This window comes from Drosophila miranda (assembly GCF_003369915.1).
Source record: "Drosophila miranda strain MSH22 chromosome Y unlocalized genomic scaffold, D.miranda_PacBio2.1 Contig_Y1_pilon, whole genome shotgun sequence".
Classification (NCBI taxonomy): Eukaryota; Metazoa; Arthropoda; class Insecta; order Diptera; family Drosophilidae; genus Drosophila; species Drosophila miranda.
Window position 1 is genome coordinate 9,870,418 of NW_022881603.1, and position 18,525 is coordinate 9,888,942.

General features: G+C 50.1%; 1 protein-coding gene across 1 annotated transcript in view; it reads left to right on the forward strand.

Annotated features, from left to right (window-relative positions):
• The window catches only part of LOC117192029 (5-hydroxytryptamine receptor 2A-like), a 76,025-nt gene extending 60,838 nt beyond the window's left edge, over nt 1–15,187 (forward strand). Inside the window, exons 2-3 of the mRNA XM_033396751.1 lie at nt 13,781–14,567; nt 14,642–15,187. Of these exons, the coding sequence (XP_033252642.1) occupies nt 14,543–14,567; nt 14,642–15,096 (480 nt within the window). The 5' untranslated portion in view covers nt 13,781–14,542 and the 3' untranslated portion in view covers nt 15,097–15,187. The remainder of the gene's footprint in view (nt 1–13,780; nt 14,568–14,641) is intronic.
• The last annotated feature ends 3,338 nt before the right edge of the window (nt 15,188–18,525 follow it).

An 18,525-nucleotide genomic window follows, 5' to 3' on the forward strand; every position in this document is an offset into this window, starting at 1 on the left:
AGGCAAGGCGGAGGCGCGAGCACTCACCCAGCAGACGAGGCTAGAGATGCTCGACTTGGATGAGATGGCTACTTCGGAGGACGTGAGGAAGGCCTTCAGCGAGCAAATGGGGATTACACTCGATGTGGACGCCATTAAGAGTTTGCGCCCAGGCTTTGGTGGTACCCAGCGGGCTATTATTTGCCTGCCGGCGACCCTTGCGACGAAGGCGCTATCCGTTGGTAAGGTTAAAGTGGCATGGTCCGTCTGCCGCATACGGGAGCGAAATCTGCCGTTAAAGTGCTTCAGGTGCCTTGATATCGGCCACGTTGCTCTTAATTGCAAAAGCTCTGTAGACAGAAACGGGTGGTGCTTCCGCTGTGGGTCTGAGGAGCACAAGATAAGCGACTGCCACAATGAGGCAAAATGCTTCCTTTGTGTCGGAAAGGGCAAGCCCCACTCACACGTAGCTGGTAGCCACAGGTGCCCCATGGCACCCAAAGAGAAGGCAAGTCAAAACGCTGGACATGGTTAGGTTTTACCAAATAAACCTAAACCATTGCGAGGCTGCCACAGATCTGCTCTCTCAGTCGGTGCGTGAAATGAGATCGGACGTTGCCATAATTAGCGAACCCAACATTTCCCCGAGGATGGATTCTGGGTCCCAAAGCTCCTCAGGCAAAGCAGCAATATGGGCTTGCGGTAAGCCTCCTCTGCGGCCCTCAGTGTGCGCTGAGTTCCGACATTTCGTCAGGGCAAAACTGGGGAACTTATGGATTTACAGCTGCTATCTCCCACCAAGCTTGAGCCGTCATAGCTTCGCTGCGGCGATGGACGAATTGGCCGACGACGCCAGGCACCACAAACCAAATGTGATTGCTGGCGACTTCAATGCTTGGGCCCAGGAGTGGGGCAGTGACATCTCCAGAAGCAGCAGCTCGGACGCCATATACAAGGGACACGCACTGCTTGAGGCCTTCGCTGCGTTGGACGTAGCATTGTTGAATCAGGGGACCGCGAATACCTTCAACAGGGGTGGCTCTGGGTCAGTCATCGACCTTACATTCGCCTCTAGCAGCCTTTCCCTCTGTCCACCTGGCGCCTGGGGAACCACTATACGGCCAGCGACCACGAGGCAGTGGTGTTCTCGATAGGCGGAGAAGGTGGTTGCAGACTGACCAGGGCAACGCAGACAAGCCAGAGAGCAGCCTACAATCCCGAATCAATGCGGATTCCAAGGTTCTTGGAGGCGCTGAGGAATATGGAGGTCGGAGGCTCAGCTCAACAGATGGTCAACCAGCTTCTGGAGTCCCTACTGCTCGCATGCGATGCCAGTATGAGTCGCAAGAGGCCATTCATGGGTAAGCAATCGCCGACCTATTGGTGGAATGACGAGATCCAGGAGGCCAGACGCACTTGCCTGTCAGCTAGAAGGCGATATCAACGGGCTCGCAGAAGGAGTGGCACTAGCTGGCCAAGGCTACAGGCGGAGTACTGCGGAGCTAGAAAAGCCCTAAAGAACGCCATCAAGGAGAGCAAGAGGGAGTGCTTCCTGCAGCCTTGCGACTCAGCCGAGAAGGATCCGCGGGGACGTGCCTACAAGACGGTAATGAAGCGAATTCATGGCAGCAACGCGGGGCCGCCGTCTGAACCAGACCAGTTGCGGACGATTGTTGAGGCATTGTTCCCATCCGGGGCTCACGGTCTTGCCAGCAGTGCCGTCGCACACCAGCCTGCATACTCGGTCGAACCGGTCACGGAGGACGAAATCGTCGCCCTGGCCCAAAGCTTAAAGGCCAAGAAGGCTCCAGGCCCTGATGGAATCCCCAACCGTGCGGTAAAACTGGCGATGGCATACAACCCGCACGAGTTTGCTAAGGCATTCACGCAGTGCCTGCGGGAAGGAGTATTTCCGCCGCAGTGGAAGTTGCAACACCTGGTGCTCTTGCCAAAGCCAGGAAAGCCGCCGGACGATCCCTCCTCGTTTCGACCGATTTGCTTAATCGACTCGCTGGGGAAGACTCTGGAACAGATAATCCGTAGAAGACTAGACAACGCCGTCGAGGATGCTGGGGGACTTTCACCAAACCAATTCGGCTTCAGGAGTGGGAGGTCAACGGTGGACGCCATAGGCAGGGTAGTTGACATAGCCTCCAAGGCAGTGGAGGGAGCTCGATGGAAGGGCGTCAAGAAGGAATACTGCCTGATTGTCACCCTAGACATCAGGAACGCCTTCAATACGGTGAAGTGGGAGTGCATCCTGGACTCACTTAACCGGCGCGGTGTACCCCAATACCTTCAGGCAATCGTAAGGAGCTACTTCGCGGGGAGACTGCTGGAGTATAATACGGAGGCCGGCGCGCAGACTCACGGCATAACGGCAGGAGTTCCCCAAGGATCAGTGATGGGTCCCCTATTATGGAACATTGCCTACGATGGAGTCATGAGATTAGCTCTTCCAGGCGGATGTCAGCTAACCTGCTACGCAGATGATGTCGCCCTGACGGTGGTGGCCAAGCACCTGGACGTCGTCGAAGCAAATTGTGACACCGCAATCCAGCTGACTGCAGACTGGCTCCGCTCTGCGGGACTAGAGATAGCCGCTCATAAAACCGAGGCAGTATTGGTGAGCACCCGTTCGACTGTGGAGACCGCTCACATCAGGGTTGGCGACCAGAGACTATCGTCGAAACGAGCCATTCGGTATCTGGGCGTGATGATCGACACCAGGCTCAGTTTCCGTGAACACCTAAGCTACGTCCAGCAGAAAGCGGCAAACACGAGTCGGGCGCTGTTCCGAATACTGCTGAACACCCATGGCCCGAAGCAGGAGAGGAGGATTCTGCTGACCAGTGTAGTCCGCTCAGCCATGACCTACGCAGCAGACGTATGGGCGGATGGAATTAAAGTTGCCAGCTACGCTAGGGGCGTAAAAGCCACTCATCGCCTCTGCGCGCTCCGGATCTGCTGCGGCTTTCGGACCATATCCGACGACGCTGCCCTAGTCCTGGCGGGTGTCCTTCCAATTGACCTTCTGGTGCTTGAGGAGAGGGCCGTGGCCGAGGCCATCCGGGCCGGCGCGGCAAGGAGAGACGCGCGCAAGCAGGCCCGTGAAGGAAGCCTCAGAGCATGGCAAAGCCGCTGGGACGGCTCTGATAAAGGACGGTGGACACACCGCCTGATTCCGGATGTCCGATATTGGATCGGCAGGCGACACGGTGTGGTCAATTTCCATTCCACACAGCTTCTGAGCGGACACGGCTGCTTCAGCCATTAACTTTGGAGGTTCGGCCACGAGAACTCGCCGAACTGCTCGTGGTGCGGCGACGCCACTGAAGACGCTGAGCACATCATTTTTCAATGTGGGCGCTTCTCACTTATTAGGGAGGAGTTGTGGCGAGCCGCCGGCGGGCAGCTCACGCCGAACAACCTGATCGAGAAGATTGTGGAAGACCCCATGGTATGGTCGGCCTGGAGCAACTTTGCAGCCGGCGCCATGAAGGAGCTGCGTAGGTGCGAGCGCCGAAGGAACGAGAGTGGCTAGGAGGAACCATGGTCCCTGCGAAGCAATGCTTTGCGGCCGTCCCGCAGAGACCCGGAACTTCCTGCCGGTCTCTCCAACTCAATACAGCTCCCTGTCTAGCTTTAGTTAAGTCCCAGGCTTATAAAATTTAATAAAATTAAGAGACACACACACGAAAAAGGGACACACGCACAAGGCTCATAAATTTGTATTGTGTGGTAAAGATGTCCCCCGCTCCACCGTTCGCATCATCGCTAGACTGGTTCGTAAGGGAGTCCGGCCGAAGGCCCGAGTAAACAACAATCCTCCACAGTTTTGGGCTCGTCAATAGCATACGAAGCATTCTGGATACGGGGTACCGGATTAAGAGTGAGCTGGGGAATGGGGAATGCGCGATGGATACACACAAAGTAATGAAGCAAAGTGCCTTCGCACGCCATTCAGCGCGAAATCAACTGGTCCTTGAGTCGCTCCCAGTCCCGGAGTCCAGATTGCAGTTGTTGTTTCTGTTTCTGTTGCTGTTGCCGTTGCTGGTGCGACTGTCAAATAAATTCATTTCACTGTCTGGAAACGTCGGGCTTCGCATCGGGGCCTGACGTATGGACAGCGAGGACTACGTCGACGGATGCCTTGGCCTAGAGTTGGTGGTGCAGGAAGTGTTATTTAAATGCAGGATATTGTATGAAGAAATTTATTATCATTCCGCCCTGACATTAAAGAAAATATAGAGATATATGCATGCTCGTTTTCGCCTGGCACGTGGATGTATGCTGGTAGACAACGCTGCTCAAAAGTAATTAAAAGCCAACAATTCCGGACCATATATTTTATTACGGGACAAACAGCACACTCCGCTCTCCACTTTCCACTTGCCACAGCTCTGCATTCATTCTCTGCCACATCGGCTTTTATTTATTAATTGCCCCAATAATCAAGCTATTAGTTCTTTTCGGGCAAAGCTCAGATATTTTTCGAGATATTTACTCGAATTAGAATTCCCCAATTTTCCAAAATATCAACATTTGTTTACAGCTTTTACACGCTCTTTCCGTGTTGCGCATTCCACACTTTTGGGATGCAAAAAACCGTAAAAGCGCAACTATTTTAATCGTCGCTTATCCAAAGGCCTGGCTAGAAATGTACCCTGACTCCAGTCATAGGTGTTCCTCAGTCCTCCCTCAATATGGCGTGCAATATGAATACGAAAATTGTTGGCTGCAAGGGAATATATTTTTGCAGCTTACTCGTGCACTATGTTTATATTTGAATGTCATTCATTGTTATGCTCGATGACATGCGAGTGTCAGAGGAATTATTGTTTTTAATTTCCAGTGGAAAAAGTGGAAAAAATTGGAATAAAATTAGTTTACTATTATTTTTCTAGCGAATCCCTTTGACAGAGTATCCCCGGCTTCGACAGCCCGCATTTCCGACCTTTCTGTTGTTGGTTTTTACTTTTTCGAGGATAAAAAAATGCATTTGAACTTATTTATTTCACGCCAGCGTTTTCAAATAAACTGGAGTTTAAATATTTTTACATTTCAAATTCCGCTTTTATTCGGATTTTGTGAAGAATTCTGTGGAAGGCGGGAAAGTTTACAGGCGGTACAGTTTTGTTTCTCTGGTGAAAGCTGCGGCTTGAATAATTGAACAAAAGCTGCAGGCAATTGAATATTAATGAGCAATTAGAGAAGAGCCCTCGACAAATACTAGTAGCTATGTCCAGGCTAATTACAATTCGAATTCCCAGAGCTGCGTATGGATAATATTTATGGTACTCTCAGAGCAAAGCCATAAACTATTTAGAATGGAAGCAGAGAAGGAGAGAAGGTGCCGACACAGACTCAGGCGATATAAATTATTTGCAGCAGACTGATTGGAGAACCCATTGCCAGCCAGCCCTACCGACTGCAATGGCAGTGCGAGCAGAATCGTAAAAAAGAGAGGGGATCCAAACTGAGAAGGCAAAATAGAAAATGGGAAACAAAACAGGCAGGCAATGGAGCTGATGCTGTATACATAACAGCTGCAACCGCAAGCGGGAAGTGCGAGTGGCATGTGCCATGAGACATGGAGCATGGACAGGCCGCATGAAGGCTGGTTGGCTGACTGGCAGGCCGGCTGGCAGGCTGGCTGGCTGGCTTGCTGAAAGGCCGTCCAGGACGTGGAAACAAAGCGCAAACACTCGACTGCAAAGATAGAGAAAAATGGTGCTTGAAATGAAGCGGAAGTGGTGCAAAAAGGAACCGACAACAACTCATACAGAACCGGGGCACAGACGGAGTGCGGCTTGGGGGAACGGGCGAGTGTCTCCACCCAGTCAGCCACTTACAGAGCTGAACTAATATGTACATTAGTATCTTCACAATGCATGTGAACCAACTGATAAATGTCTGGTCATGTCTGAATCTCTATAAATCTATGTGTGTGTGTAGTCCGTGTGTGCGGTGAATCAAATCGAGCGTCGCATGAAAAATTTATGTCATTTATTTTACTTTATTTTATTTTATTGTATTCCATTTCATTCACTTGCTCTACCATCCCCCCTCCCCCCATTTCGAACAGCAAACATCTGGCATTGGCAGAGGCAGAGGCAAACAATGTGACATCGCTTTGGCCTGCATTCGGAAAACTGCATTTTTATAGGCCACACACACGCACACAGAAACACGAACATCCAAATAGGCACACTCATATGACGAGCATAACAATTGTGTGTCCTTTGGCATCAGAGGGAGAGATTGACAAGTTCCTTGGCAAGGGCCGTAGAGATTTGAGCTCGGAGAATGTGTCCAAAAATGCGTCAGTTTATTCTGTCAGTCGTAGAATATGGACAAGTATTAAACACGTGCCTGCATCGATGGAGAACGCTTCGTTCTGCCCTCGCGTTTCTGCTATTCTCGTGATTTATGACTCGGCAAAGGGCAAACAAGAACGAAAAGTAAAGAGTAGAGTGCGCCTGGTAACTATTTATCCCTGGCAGAAGGCGGCAAGAAAGGCAAGGCAAGGCAGCCACAACTATTGCATAGATAGGCAATTTTCGTAATTGCTGCGATGCGGATATGAATAGGACAGGGAGGGGGTAAAGGGAAGGAGCGGTGCTCCGAGCAAAATGCGGTGAACCAAAGTTGATTTATAGCCCGGTGTGTACTGGTCGGCTGCTTCAAAGGACACACTGCATAAATATGCGATAAGCCCACCTCCCGACCTTAAAAAGCGAGGGACATGCTCGCACACAGGCATAGACAGAATCACACAGATGCAGTTGGCATACACTTGCATAATGTATGCGGCAGGCGAGGGCTGGACGAACCGCAACAAGTGCACTCAGCGAAGAAGTGGAAGACTGGGCCAGAGAACCTTCCACGATAGTCAGGTGTATCTCTGTATGTCTGTGTATGTGTGTGCATTTAAGCGACATGTGTCGTCTTCACACTCAAATGCACTTCAAACGAGCCACGCTCACGTATCCCCACATGAACAGCCATTCGTGCTCTCCCCTGTGCCGTGGCCATAGTTCCCTTGAACACTCACGGCTGGCATAAGCTTCCGTATTAAATCGACTTTGAACTTGAAAATGTTAGTTACATGATCACTCACAGACACAGACACAGGCAGCACACAAGCATAAGCGTGCACGATAGTGGCATTTGAAGGATATTGTGCGGCGGTGTGGCGGTTCCACCTAATAATTTCGAGGAACGGCATGCGAACCGGCTGCCATTTCTAAAAACCCCCGCCTTGAGCTCTGGTGAGTCTTTTATGCACTTGTCCGAATTCCATTTCGGTTTGCATGAAAGTAATGCAAGTCCTCATTACACTAAGAGATGGCAACCGAAGGGGACAAGGACTGGCATTCATCCACTCGTAGATATAACTGACAAAAGCTAATCCAAGTGCCTGCTAATCAAGTGGTGGTGCAGTTGGAGTGCAGGGCTAAGCAGGGGTAAGCCGCATAAAGGGGAAAGCCCTACAAGTCGTCTTTGTGGCATTGTCTATCAGACTCGACTCGACTCTGCCGCAGCGCAGCGCAGCGCAGCATGTAATGGAAGCATTTTAATGAGCTATGCCTTCAGTCACTTTCAGTTTCTGTTCTGTTATGTTAAGTTTTCCTAGGGCTCTCGGGAAAGCTCACTTGGCATTTTAAGCTGTGTAATTAGCAGTTCATGCATTAGGTTACTGTGCAGCAACTTGTAAACAAATTCAATTCGAGACGAGATACGAAAAAATAAAACACCAGCAAGTCGCAGATGCCAGACTCTTTTGGGTGAATATGGAAGAGATTAATATTGAAAGGTCGCATAAAAAAGGTGGCTTCAATAACCAAATGCTACCTCTGTTTTCAGCAAGATGCCCATCAACCACATATGATGCATAGTCTGGGGGGTCGTCCTAGGCCAAGCCAAATCTATCGCAATGTTGGCCAAATCCCCTGTTTTGGCCTAGAGTGTGTTCGGAGACTATAAACTCAGCTGGCATTAAATATGCAACATTCTCGCTCGGGGTTTTATGGCGCCGCAATGTATACTATGCAAACGAACATGTGTGCGTACTCGAAGTACGTGTGTGTGTGTGCGTATGCATGTAGTTCCATACGATGACACTTTACCAGGAGCTTGACAGTTCCCTCGCATCGCTCTTGGGGTATTTTCTTTCGTTTGCTTTCATTTTTATACGTTTTAAATTTATTTTGCTGAAAGGCAGAGCAAGTAGGAGACGAAAGCAGCCGCTGGCGATGGCGCCCGTCGCACGCACGCAAAACTTCCGCCCCACACATGTATTAACTCTTAATTTTATTAAATTTTATAAGCCTGGGACTTAACTATAGCTAGACAGGGAGCTGTATTGAGTTGGAGAGACCGGCAGGATGTTCCGGGTCTCTGCGGGACGGCCGCAAAGCATTGCTTCGCAGGGACCATGGTTCCTCCTAGCCACTCTCGTTCCTTCGGCGCTCGCACCTACGCAGCTCCTTCATGGCGCCGGCTGCAAAGTTGCTCCAGGCCGATCATACCATGCGGTCTTCCACAATCGCCTTCGATCAAGTTGTTCGGCGTGAGCTGCCCGCCGGCGGCTCGCCACATTGAAAAATGATGTGCTCAGCGTCTTCAGTGGCGTCGCCACACCACGAGCAGTTCGGCGAGTCCTCGTGGCCGAACCTCCAAAGGTAATGGCTGAAGCAGCCGTGTCCGCCCAGAAGCTGTGTGGAATGGAAATTGACCGCACCGTGTCGCCTGCCGATCCAATATCGGACATCCGGAATCAGGCGGTGTGTCCACCGTCCTTTATCAGAGCCGTCCCAGCGGCTTTGCCATGCTCTGAGGCTTCCTTCACGGGCCTGCTTGCGCGCGTCTCTCCTTGCCGCGCCGGCCCGGATGGCTTCGGCCACGGCCCTCTCCTCAAGCACCAGAAAGTCGATAGGTAGGACACCCGCCAGTACTAGGGCAGCGTCGTCGGATATGGTCCGAAAGCCGCAGCAGATCCGGAGCGCGCAGAGGCGATGAGTGGCTTTTACGCCCCTAGCGTAGCTGGCAACTTTAATGCCATCCGCCCATACGTCTGCTGCGTAGGTCATGGCTGAGCGGACTACGCTGGTCAGCAGAATCCTCCTCTCCTGCTCCGGGCCACGGGTGTTCAGCAGTATTCGGAACAGCGCCCGACTCGTGTTTGCCGCTTTCTCCTGGACGTAGCTTAGGTGTTCACGGAAACTGAGCCTGGTGTCGATCATCACGCCCAGATACCGAATGGCTCGTTTCGACGATAGTCTCTGGTCGCCAACCCTGATGTGAGCGGTCTCCACAATCGAACGGGTGCTCACCAATACTGCCTCGGTTTTATGAGCGGCTAGCTCTAGTCCCGCAGAACGGAGCCAGTCTGCAATCAGCTGGATTGCGGTGTCGCAATTTGCTTCGACGACGTCCAGGGGCTTGACTACCACCGTCAGGGCGACATCATCTGCGTAGCAGGTTAGCATCGTAGGCAATGTTCCATAAGAGGGGACCCATCACTGATCCTTGGGGAACGCCTGCCGTTATGCCGTGAGTCTGCGCGCCGGCCGCCGTATTAGACTCCAGCAGTCTCCCCTCGAAGTAGCTCCTTACGATTGCCTGAAGGTATTGGGGTACACCGCGCCGGTTAAGTGAGTCCAGGATTCACTCCCACTTCACCGTATTGAAGGCGTTCCTGATGTCTAGGGTGACAATCAGGCAGTATTCCTTCTTGCCGCCCTTCCATCGAGTTCCCTCCACTGCCTTGGAGACTATGTCGACTACCCTGCCTATGGCGTCCACCGTTGACCTCCCACTCCTGAAGCCGTATTGGTTTGGTGAAAATCCCCCAGCATCCTCGACGGCGTTGTCCAGTCTTCTACGGATTATCTGTTCCAGAGTCTTCCCAGCGAGTCGATTAAGCAAATCGGTCGAAGCGAGGAGGGATCGTCCGGCGGCTTTCCTGGGTTTGGCAATAGCACCAGGTGTTGCAACTTCCACTGCGGCGGAAATAGACCTTCCCGCAGGCACTGCGTGAATGCCTTAGCAAACTCGTGCGGGTTGTATGCCATCGCCAGTTTTACCGCACGGTTGGGGATTCCATCAGGGCCTGGAGCCTTCATGGCCTTTAAGCTTTGGGCCAGGGCGACGATTTCGTCCTCCGTGACTGGTTCGACCGAATATGCAGGCTGGTGTGCGACGGCACTGATGGCAAGACCGTGAGCCCCGGATGGGAACAATGCCTCAACAATCGTCCGCAACTGGTCTGGGTCAGACGGCGACCCCGCGTTGCTGCCATGAATTCGCTTCATTACCGTCTTGTAGGCACGTCCCCGCGGATCCTTCTCGGCTGAGTCGCAAGGCTGCAGGAAGCACTCCCTCTTGCTCTCCTTGATGGCGTTCTTTAGGGCTTTTCTAGCTCCGCAGTACTCCGCCTGTAGCCTTGGCCAGCTAGTGCCACTCCTTCTGCGAGCCCGTTGATATCGCCTTCTAGCTGACAGGCAAGTGCGTCTGGCCTCCTGGATCTCGTCGTTCCACCAATAGGTCGGCGATTGCTTACCCTTGAATGGCCTCTTGCGACTCATACTGGCATCGCAAGCGAGCAGTAGGGACTCCAAAAGCTGGTTGACCATCTGTTGAGCTGAGCCTCAGACCTCCATATGCCTCAGCGCCTCCAAGAACCTTGGAATCCGCATTGATTCGGGATTGTAGGCTGCTCTCCGGCTTGTCTGCGTTCCCTGGTCAGTCTGCAACCACCTTCTCCGCCTATCGAGAACACCACTGCCTCGTGGTCGCTGGCCGTATAGTGGTTCCCCAGGAGCCAGGTGGACAGAGGGGAAAGGCTACTAGAGGCGAATGTAAGGTCGATGACTGACCCAGAGCCACCCCTGTTGAAGGTATTCGCGGTCCCCTGATTCAACAATACTACGTCCAACGCAGCGAAGGCCTCAAGCAGTGCGTGTCCCTTGTATATGGCGTCCGAGCTGCTGCTTCTGGAGATGTCGCTGCCCCACTCCTGGGCCCAAGCATTGAAGTCGCCGGCAATCACATTTGGTTTGTAGTGCCTGGCGTCGTCGGCCAATTCGTCCATCGCCACAGCGAAGCTATGACGGCTCAAGCTTGGGGGGAGATAGCAGCTGTAAATCCATAAGTTCCCCAGTTTTGCCCTGACGAAATGTCGGAACTCAGCGCACACTGAGGGCCGCAGAGGAGGCTTACCGCAAGCCCATATTGCTGCTTTGCCTGAGGAGCTTTGGGACCCAGAATCCATCCTCGGGGGAAATGTTGGGTTCGCTAATTATGGCAACGTCCGATCTCATTTCACGCACCGACTGAGAGAGCAGATCTGTGGCAGCCTCGCAATGGTTTAGTTTTATTTGGTAAAACCTAACCATGTCCAGCGTATTGACTTGCCTTCTCTTTGGGTGCCATGGGGGCCCTGTGGCTACCAGCTACGTGTGAGTGGGGCTTGCCCTTTCCGACACAAAGGAAGCATTTTGCCTCATTGTGGCAGTCGCTTACCTTGTGCTCCGCAGACCCACAGCGGAAGCACCACCCGCTTCTGTCCACAGAGCTTTTGCAATTAAGTGCAACGTGGCCGATCTCAAGGCACCTGAAGCACTTTAACGGCAGGTTTCGCTCCCGTATGCGGCAGACGGACCATGCCACTTTGACCTTTCCAACGGATAGCGCCTTCGTCGCAAGGGTCGCCGGCAGGCAAATAATAGCCCGCTGGGTACCACCAAAGCCTGGGCGCAAACTCTTAATGGCGTCCGCATCGAGAGTAATCCCCATTTGCTCGCTGAAGGCCTTCCTCACGTCCTCCGTGGTAGCCATCTCATCCAAGTCGAGCATCTCTAGCCTCGTCTGCTGGGTGAGTGCTCGCGCCTCCACCTTGCCTCCTAGGACAGTGCCTATGTCCTCGCGAAGCAGCTGCGCGGTCTCCTTCGAGGCGTCTTTGAGCTCCAATAGAAGAGCACCTTTGGCTGTTCACTCTGCTCACACTCTCGCCGACCTTCTTCATCTTCTCGCTCTGGTTGCGGGTGACGAGGTTAAGGATCTCCGCGTAAGTCATTTCCCCTTTTGGCTCGATGATAATAACATCCGGACGGGGCCTTGGCCTCCGGGCGTGCGCTATGCTCTTCACCTTTTAAGGGGCGCCTTAAGTGGAGTTCCGGTACCAAGGCTTAGCTGGGCCGGCTTCTCAACTGCCTGCTCCCTGGGCCAAATGCCTCGGGTCGTCTGCCACTGTGGTGGGGAACGCTGCAGGCTAGTTCTCCTCTCAAAGACCCGCTTTTCCTCCTCCTCCATTCTTCCTGTTTGTAATTGCCAAATACTCGAATTTGAAATATGAACTTTAAAATTTAAAATTTGGGGCCCGAGCGATTTTCCGGTTGGCGCTCAACTTTCAAACTGGTTGGCCGATCTGGCAACCCTATGACTGTCCTACGCTGTCCGGCAACTCCGTGCTGTAAGCACCTCTGCTCGATCATCTGATCCGTGAATATAAATCGAGGCAAGTGAAGCGATTTGAGTGAAAGTTGTTTTTATTATACCCGATACTCAAAATGAGTATTGGGGTATATTAGATTTGTGGTAAAAGTGGATGTGTGTAACGTCCAGAAGGAATCGTTTCCGACCCCATAAAGTATATATATTCTTGATCAGCATCAATAGCCGAGTCGATTGAGCCCTGTCTGTCTGTACGTCTGTCCGGTTGTCCGTCCGTCCGTCTGTCCGTCCCCTTCAGCGCCTAGTGCTCAAAGACTATAAGATCTAGAGCAACGATGTTTTGATCCAGACTTCTGTGATATCTCACTGCTTCAAAAATATTTCAAAACTTCGCCCCGCCCACTTCCGCTCCCACAAAGGACGAAAATCTGTGGCATCCACAATTTTAAAGATATGAGAAAAACAAAAACGTAGAATTGTAGAGAATGACCATATCTTTAAGACTGCGGAATCTGAATTGGATCGTATTATTATTATTGCCAGCATCAAGAAAACAATTTCATTTTTTCTCGCCCTGTCTCTCTCTAACACACACGTAGCATAGAGCAACCAAATTTGGTATCCACACTCCTAATATATCGGACCGAGACGAGTTTGTTCCACACCCCCTTACGCCCCCGCAAAGGACGAAAATCTGTTGCATCCACAATATTGCACATTCGAGAAAACTAAAAACGCAGAATCATAGATAATGACCATATTGCTGAATCTGGATCAGATCAGATCATTTTTATAGCCAATAGGAACAAATCAATTTACAGTGGCTACGCAGCGCCCGACGTCACGCTCAGACTGATTTTCTGTCTCTCTCGCACGCACTTTTTGTCGTGTCGTTTAATCTTAGCGGCGTCTGCCGGAGGAGAGCCATACTGACTTAGTATCGGGTATAACTGTAGAGTTGCGGTGTCCGCAGCAACTCACAACGTTCCCCCTCGTTATTTATCGTGCCAAGTGATTCTGTGTAATTGCAGAAATTGCGTTAAATTATTTAACAAGCGGTGGGGCTGACGGATGGAGCAGGGCGGAGGGGTAGTGGTAAGAGATGGAGAGGCAGCAGCAACATTTCAAATTCATTTAGACTTTACGCACAATGCAAAGAGGAAATTGAATTCAATAAATTTTGTTGCCAAAAATGCCACAGACCTACAGGAAATTATTTTCCACCAAAAAAAGGAGAATAAACAAAACCGAGAAACGAATGAAAATTGAATTTCTATTTATATACAAACATATTAGTTATCGGTCGGTGGGGAATTTATTGTCTAATTCAATTTTATTGCAGTTTCAGGTTCGCCCGAAATGCCGCTGAACGAGGTGACGCACTGGGACGACCAAACGACCGACGACAATTGGTTATGCGGAAGCCGGATGTGAAATTTACTTCAAGGATATGAAAATAACACATCAAATGGCCCATAAACACACACGAAACCGAACGGAAGAGCTTAAATAAACCATACAACAACACAGCCGAAAAAAGAGAGTACAAAAACAACAGCAAAAAAAAAGCAACACTGCCGGAACAACAGCAACAATATCCACACAACAGCAACAGCAGCATCAAATCAGTAAGAGGAAGTCGAAACAGAACAGAACAGAACAAAAGAAAAGAACAGAGGAAAAGAAAAGCGAAAGCGAAAGCCAAAAGCCAAAATTGTAAATGCTTCGTGTAAACACTTGAAAGCTCGTTAGGATAATACATCCTGTGCCTGCCACTACACACACACACACACACACACACACACACACACAAATAAACGAGAAAGGGACATCGGTAGAGGCCGCAAAGGGCATCTCCTTGTGTCACCATGCGCCGCCAACAGTGTCTGAGTAGCCGCCATCAGGACAAGCAGCAGCACCTCAGCCAGTACTACCAGCACAGCCACAGCTGCACCCACACTCACAGAGCTACACAGCAGGTACAGGACGAGTGCCCTTTTCAGGCCATTGCCATTGCATAGCTTCCGTTTCCGTCTGCTCACTCGCTTGCCTCATTTCCGCTGCGGCTGCAATTAAGCGAACAACCCCGAAAAGTATCAGCAAAATGGCGCGCGACACCAAATTTAACGGTGGGTTATCACGAGAATCTCCTACAGCTTCAGCATCCTTTAAATTTCCCTCTATATCTCTCTGAATATTTCAGATGCACTCGACTACATTTACATAGCCAATACCATGAATGATAACGCCTATCTCATAACGGAGCCCCAGCCCGATCTCCCCGATGACGACCACGACAAGGACGATGATGAAGAGGAGCAAGAGGCAGAAGATACGAACAATAACAAGCAGAGAAAGCATTACTATGGCTCTGGGCCTGAAAAGAGAAAACATTTCCGGAGCTCCCTAGCCCTGAGTGCAACTACCACCGACCCTACCACCGGCCCTACCTCACCCCTGACCACAGCCGCCCTAGCCGCAGCGGCAGCGAGTGCCTCAGTGGCCGCCGCAGCAGCCAGGATCACAGCCAAGGCTGCCCACCGAGCTCTGACCACCGCAGGAGGATCGAGCAATGGCAAAGAGGTGGCGTTGGCGACGGCGACGGCGACAGCGACGGGCAACTGGCTATGGCCAATGGCAGTGCGGGGATCAATGTGACGACCAGCGAAGTGGCAGAAGATGATTTCACGTATCTGCTGCGGATGGCAGTAACATCGGTGCTGCTTGGACTGATGATACTGGTCACCATCATTGGTGAGTACCCGGAGGAGTCTGGCATTCTCCTTAAGCCAAAGCCCAAACAGTCGTGGTCCCCGTCCCAGGCCCACCCCAAACAAATTCCTCGAATGCCAGTCTCATGCACGCGCCGGGGCCTGTGACTGGGCCCCCTTAAAATCCGTGGGGACTAAGGCAAACAATTCAATAAGGAGGCAGCCGACTTGATTGCTGGGAGGCACAAGCAGATGGACAGGGGCAACGGAAGCCAGGAGCACTCGGCCCTGAGAGGAGCCTTGGCTTCAGTTGTAGATAATAAAATACGCGTAACTGATATTTATGATACTGGCAGAGCATTTTATATTATTTATTATTGCTGTTATAATGGCTCAGAGCAGAAGCGGCAGAAGCGGCAGCAGCAGCAGAGGCATCAGCTCTCAGTTATTAATAAGGCGGCTCAATGAGGGGAGAATGATAGGATAGCCAGGGAATGAGAATTGGGTTGGCGGAGGGCGCATGGCGAATGGCGGATGCTTTTGTTGCCGGCTACATTCATTACACGCATTTAGCCATAAATCCGAAGGCAAACAAACAGACAGAAGGAGGGAGGCTTCCATCAAGGCAAGGACACGCCGCATTAAAGTTGACAGTCAATCAATCAATCAATCACATCTCCCGCCCCCCGCACACACACAAAAATTTCCATGAGCTTAACTTTATTGTGAGATAGTTTAGTTTTTAGTAGTTAGCTGCGGAGCGTCCGCTTAAATACTGTGTGACACTTTGTCATAGTTAAAATACATAAAATGACCACAAATAAACATACAAATATTCTAGCGCACGTGTAACTCGATCAGCCTCTTATGTGCAGACCGATAGCATATTACACCTCCCTTTTTAGAGAAATAACGTACATATTTATATAGAGTTATTTAAAAGTGTAGTGTATTACGACTTATTGTATATAATTTTTTCGAATTTATATATCTTGTCTTTTGTGTTGATAATTAGAAAAATCGTTGTTATTCGATTTTTATACCCGATACTCAAAATGAGTATTGGGGTATATTAGATTTGTGGTAAAAGTGGATGTGTGTAACGTCCAGAAGGAATCGTTTCCGACCCCATAAAGTATATATATTCTTGATCAGCATCAATAGCCGAGTCGATTGAGCCCTGTCTGTCTGTCCGTCTGTCCGTCCGTCCGTCCGTCCCCTTCAGCGCCTAGTGCTCAAAGACTATAACATCTAGAGCAACGATGTTTTGGATCCAGACTTCTGTGATATGTCACTGCTACAAAAATATTTCAAAACTTCGCCCCGCCCACTTCCGCCCCCACAAAGGACGAAAATCTGTGGCATCCACATTTTTAAAGATACGATAAAACCAAAAACGCAGAATCGTAGAGGATTACTATATGTTCTAGAGTGTAAAATCTCAACCAGATCGTATAATTATTATAGCCAGAATCAAGAAAACAATTTCATTCTTTCGCGCTCTGTCTCTCTCTAACACACAGGTTTCATGGTTGGCTTTGCCAATTGCAAAATATGAGTTCAAGGATCTCAGAACCTATAAGAGCCCGAGCAACCAAATTTGGTATCCACACTCCTGTGATATCGGACCTTGACCGTTTCGTGTCCAAATTTCGCCACACCCCCTTCCGCCCCCGCAAAGGACGAAAATCTGGGGCATCCACAAATCTCAGAGACTATTAAGAGTAGAGTAACCAAATTTGGTATCCGCACTTCTGTTGGATCTCACCATAAAACGTATGTCTCAGAATTTCGCCCCACCCTTTTCCGCCCCCACAAAGGACGAAAATCTGTTGCATCCACAATATTGCACATTCGAGAAAACTAAAAACGCAGAATCATAGAAAACGACCATATCTATCAGATTGCTGAATCTGGATCAGATCAGATCGTTTTTATAGCCAAAAGGAACAAATCAACTTACACTGGCTACGCAGCGCCCGACGTCACGCTCAGACTGATTTTCTGTCTCTCTCGCACGCACTCCTTGTCGTGTTGTTTAATATTAGCGGCGTCTGCCGGAGGAGAGCCATACTGACTTAGTATCGGGTATAACTGTAGAGTTGCGGTCTCCGCAGCAACTCACAACGTTCCCCCTCGTTCGATTTTTTTTTATACCCGATACTCAAAATGAGTATTGGGGTATATTAGATTTGTGGTGAAAGTGGATGTGTGTAACGTCCAGAAGGAATCGTTTCCGATCCCATAAAGTATATATATTCTTGATCAGCATCAATAGCCGAGTCGATTGAGCCCTGTCTGTCTGTACGTCTGTCCGGTTGTCCGTCCGTCCGTCTGTCCGTCCCCTTCAGCGCCTAGTGCTCAAAGACTATAAGATCTAGAGCACCGATGTTTTGGATCCAGACTTCTGTGATATCTCACTGCTTCAAAAATATTTCAAAACTTCGCACCGCCCACTTCCGCCCCCACAAAAGACGAAAATCTGTGGCATCTACATTTTTAAAGATACGATAAAACCAAAAAAGCAGCGTCGTAGAGGATGACTATATGTTCTAGATCGTAAAATCTCAATCAGATCGTATAATTATTAGAGCCAGAATCAAGAAAACAATTTCATTCTTTCGCGCTCTGTCTCTCTCTAACACACAGGTTTCATGGTCGGTTTTGCCAATTGCAAAATATGAGTTCAAGGATCTCAGAACCTATAAGAGCCAGAGCAACCAAATTTGGTATCCACACTCCTGTGATATCGGACCTCGACCGTTTCGTGTCCAAATTTCGCCACACCCCCTTCCGCCCCCCCAAAGGACGAAAAACTGGGGCATCCACAAATCTCAGAGACTATTAAGGCTAGAGTAACCAAATTTGGTATCCGCACTTCTGTTAGATCTCACTATAAAACGTATATCTCAGAATTTCGCCCCACCCCCTTCCGCCCCCACAAAGGACGAAAATCTGTTGCATCCACAACATTGCAGATTCGAGAAAACTAAAAACGCAGAATCATAGAAAACAACCATATCTATCAGATTGCTGAATCTGGATCAGATCAGATAATTTGTATAGCCAAAAGGAACAAATTAATTTGCACTGGCTACGCAGCGCCCGACGTCACGCTCAGAGTTCAGAATCATAGAAAACAACCATATCTTTGAGATTGCTGAATCTGGATCAGATCAGATAATTTGTATAGCCAAAAGGAACAAATTAATTTGCACTGGCTACGCAGCGCCCGACGTCACGCTCAGACTGATTTTCTGTCTCTCTCGCACGCACTCTTTGTCGTGTCGTTTAAAATTAGCGGCGTCTGCCGGAGGAGAGCCATACTTACTTAGTATCGGGTATAACCGTAGAGTTGCGGTGTCCGAAGCAACTC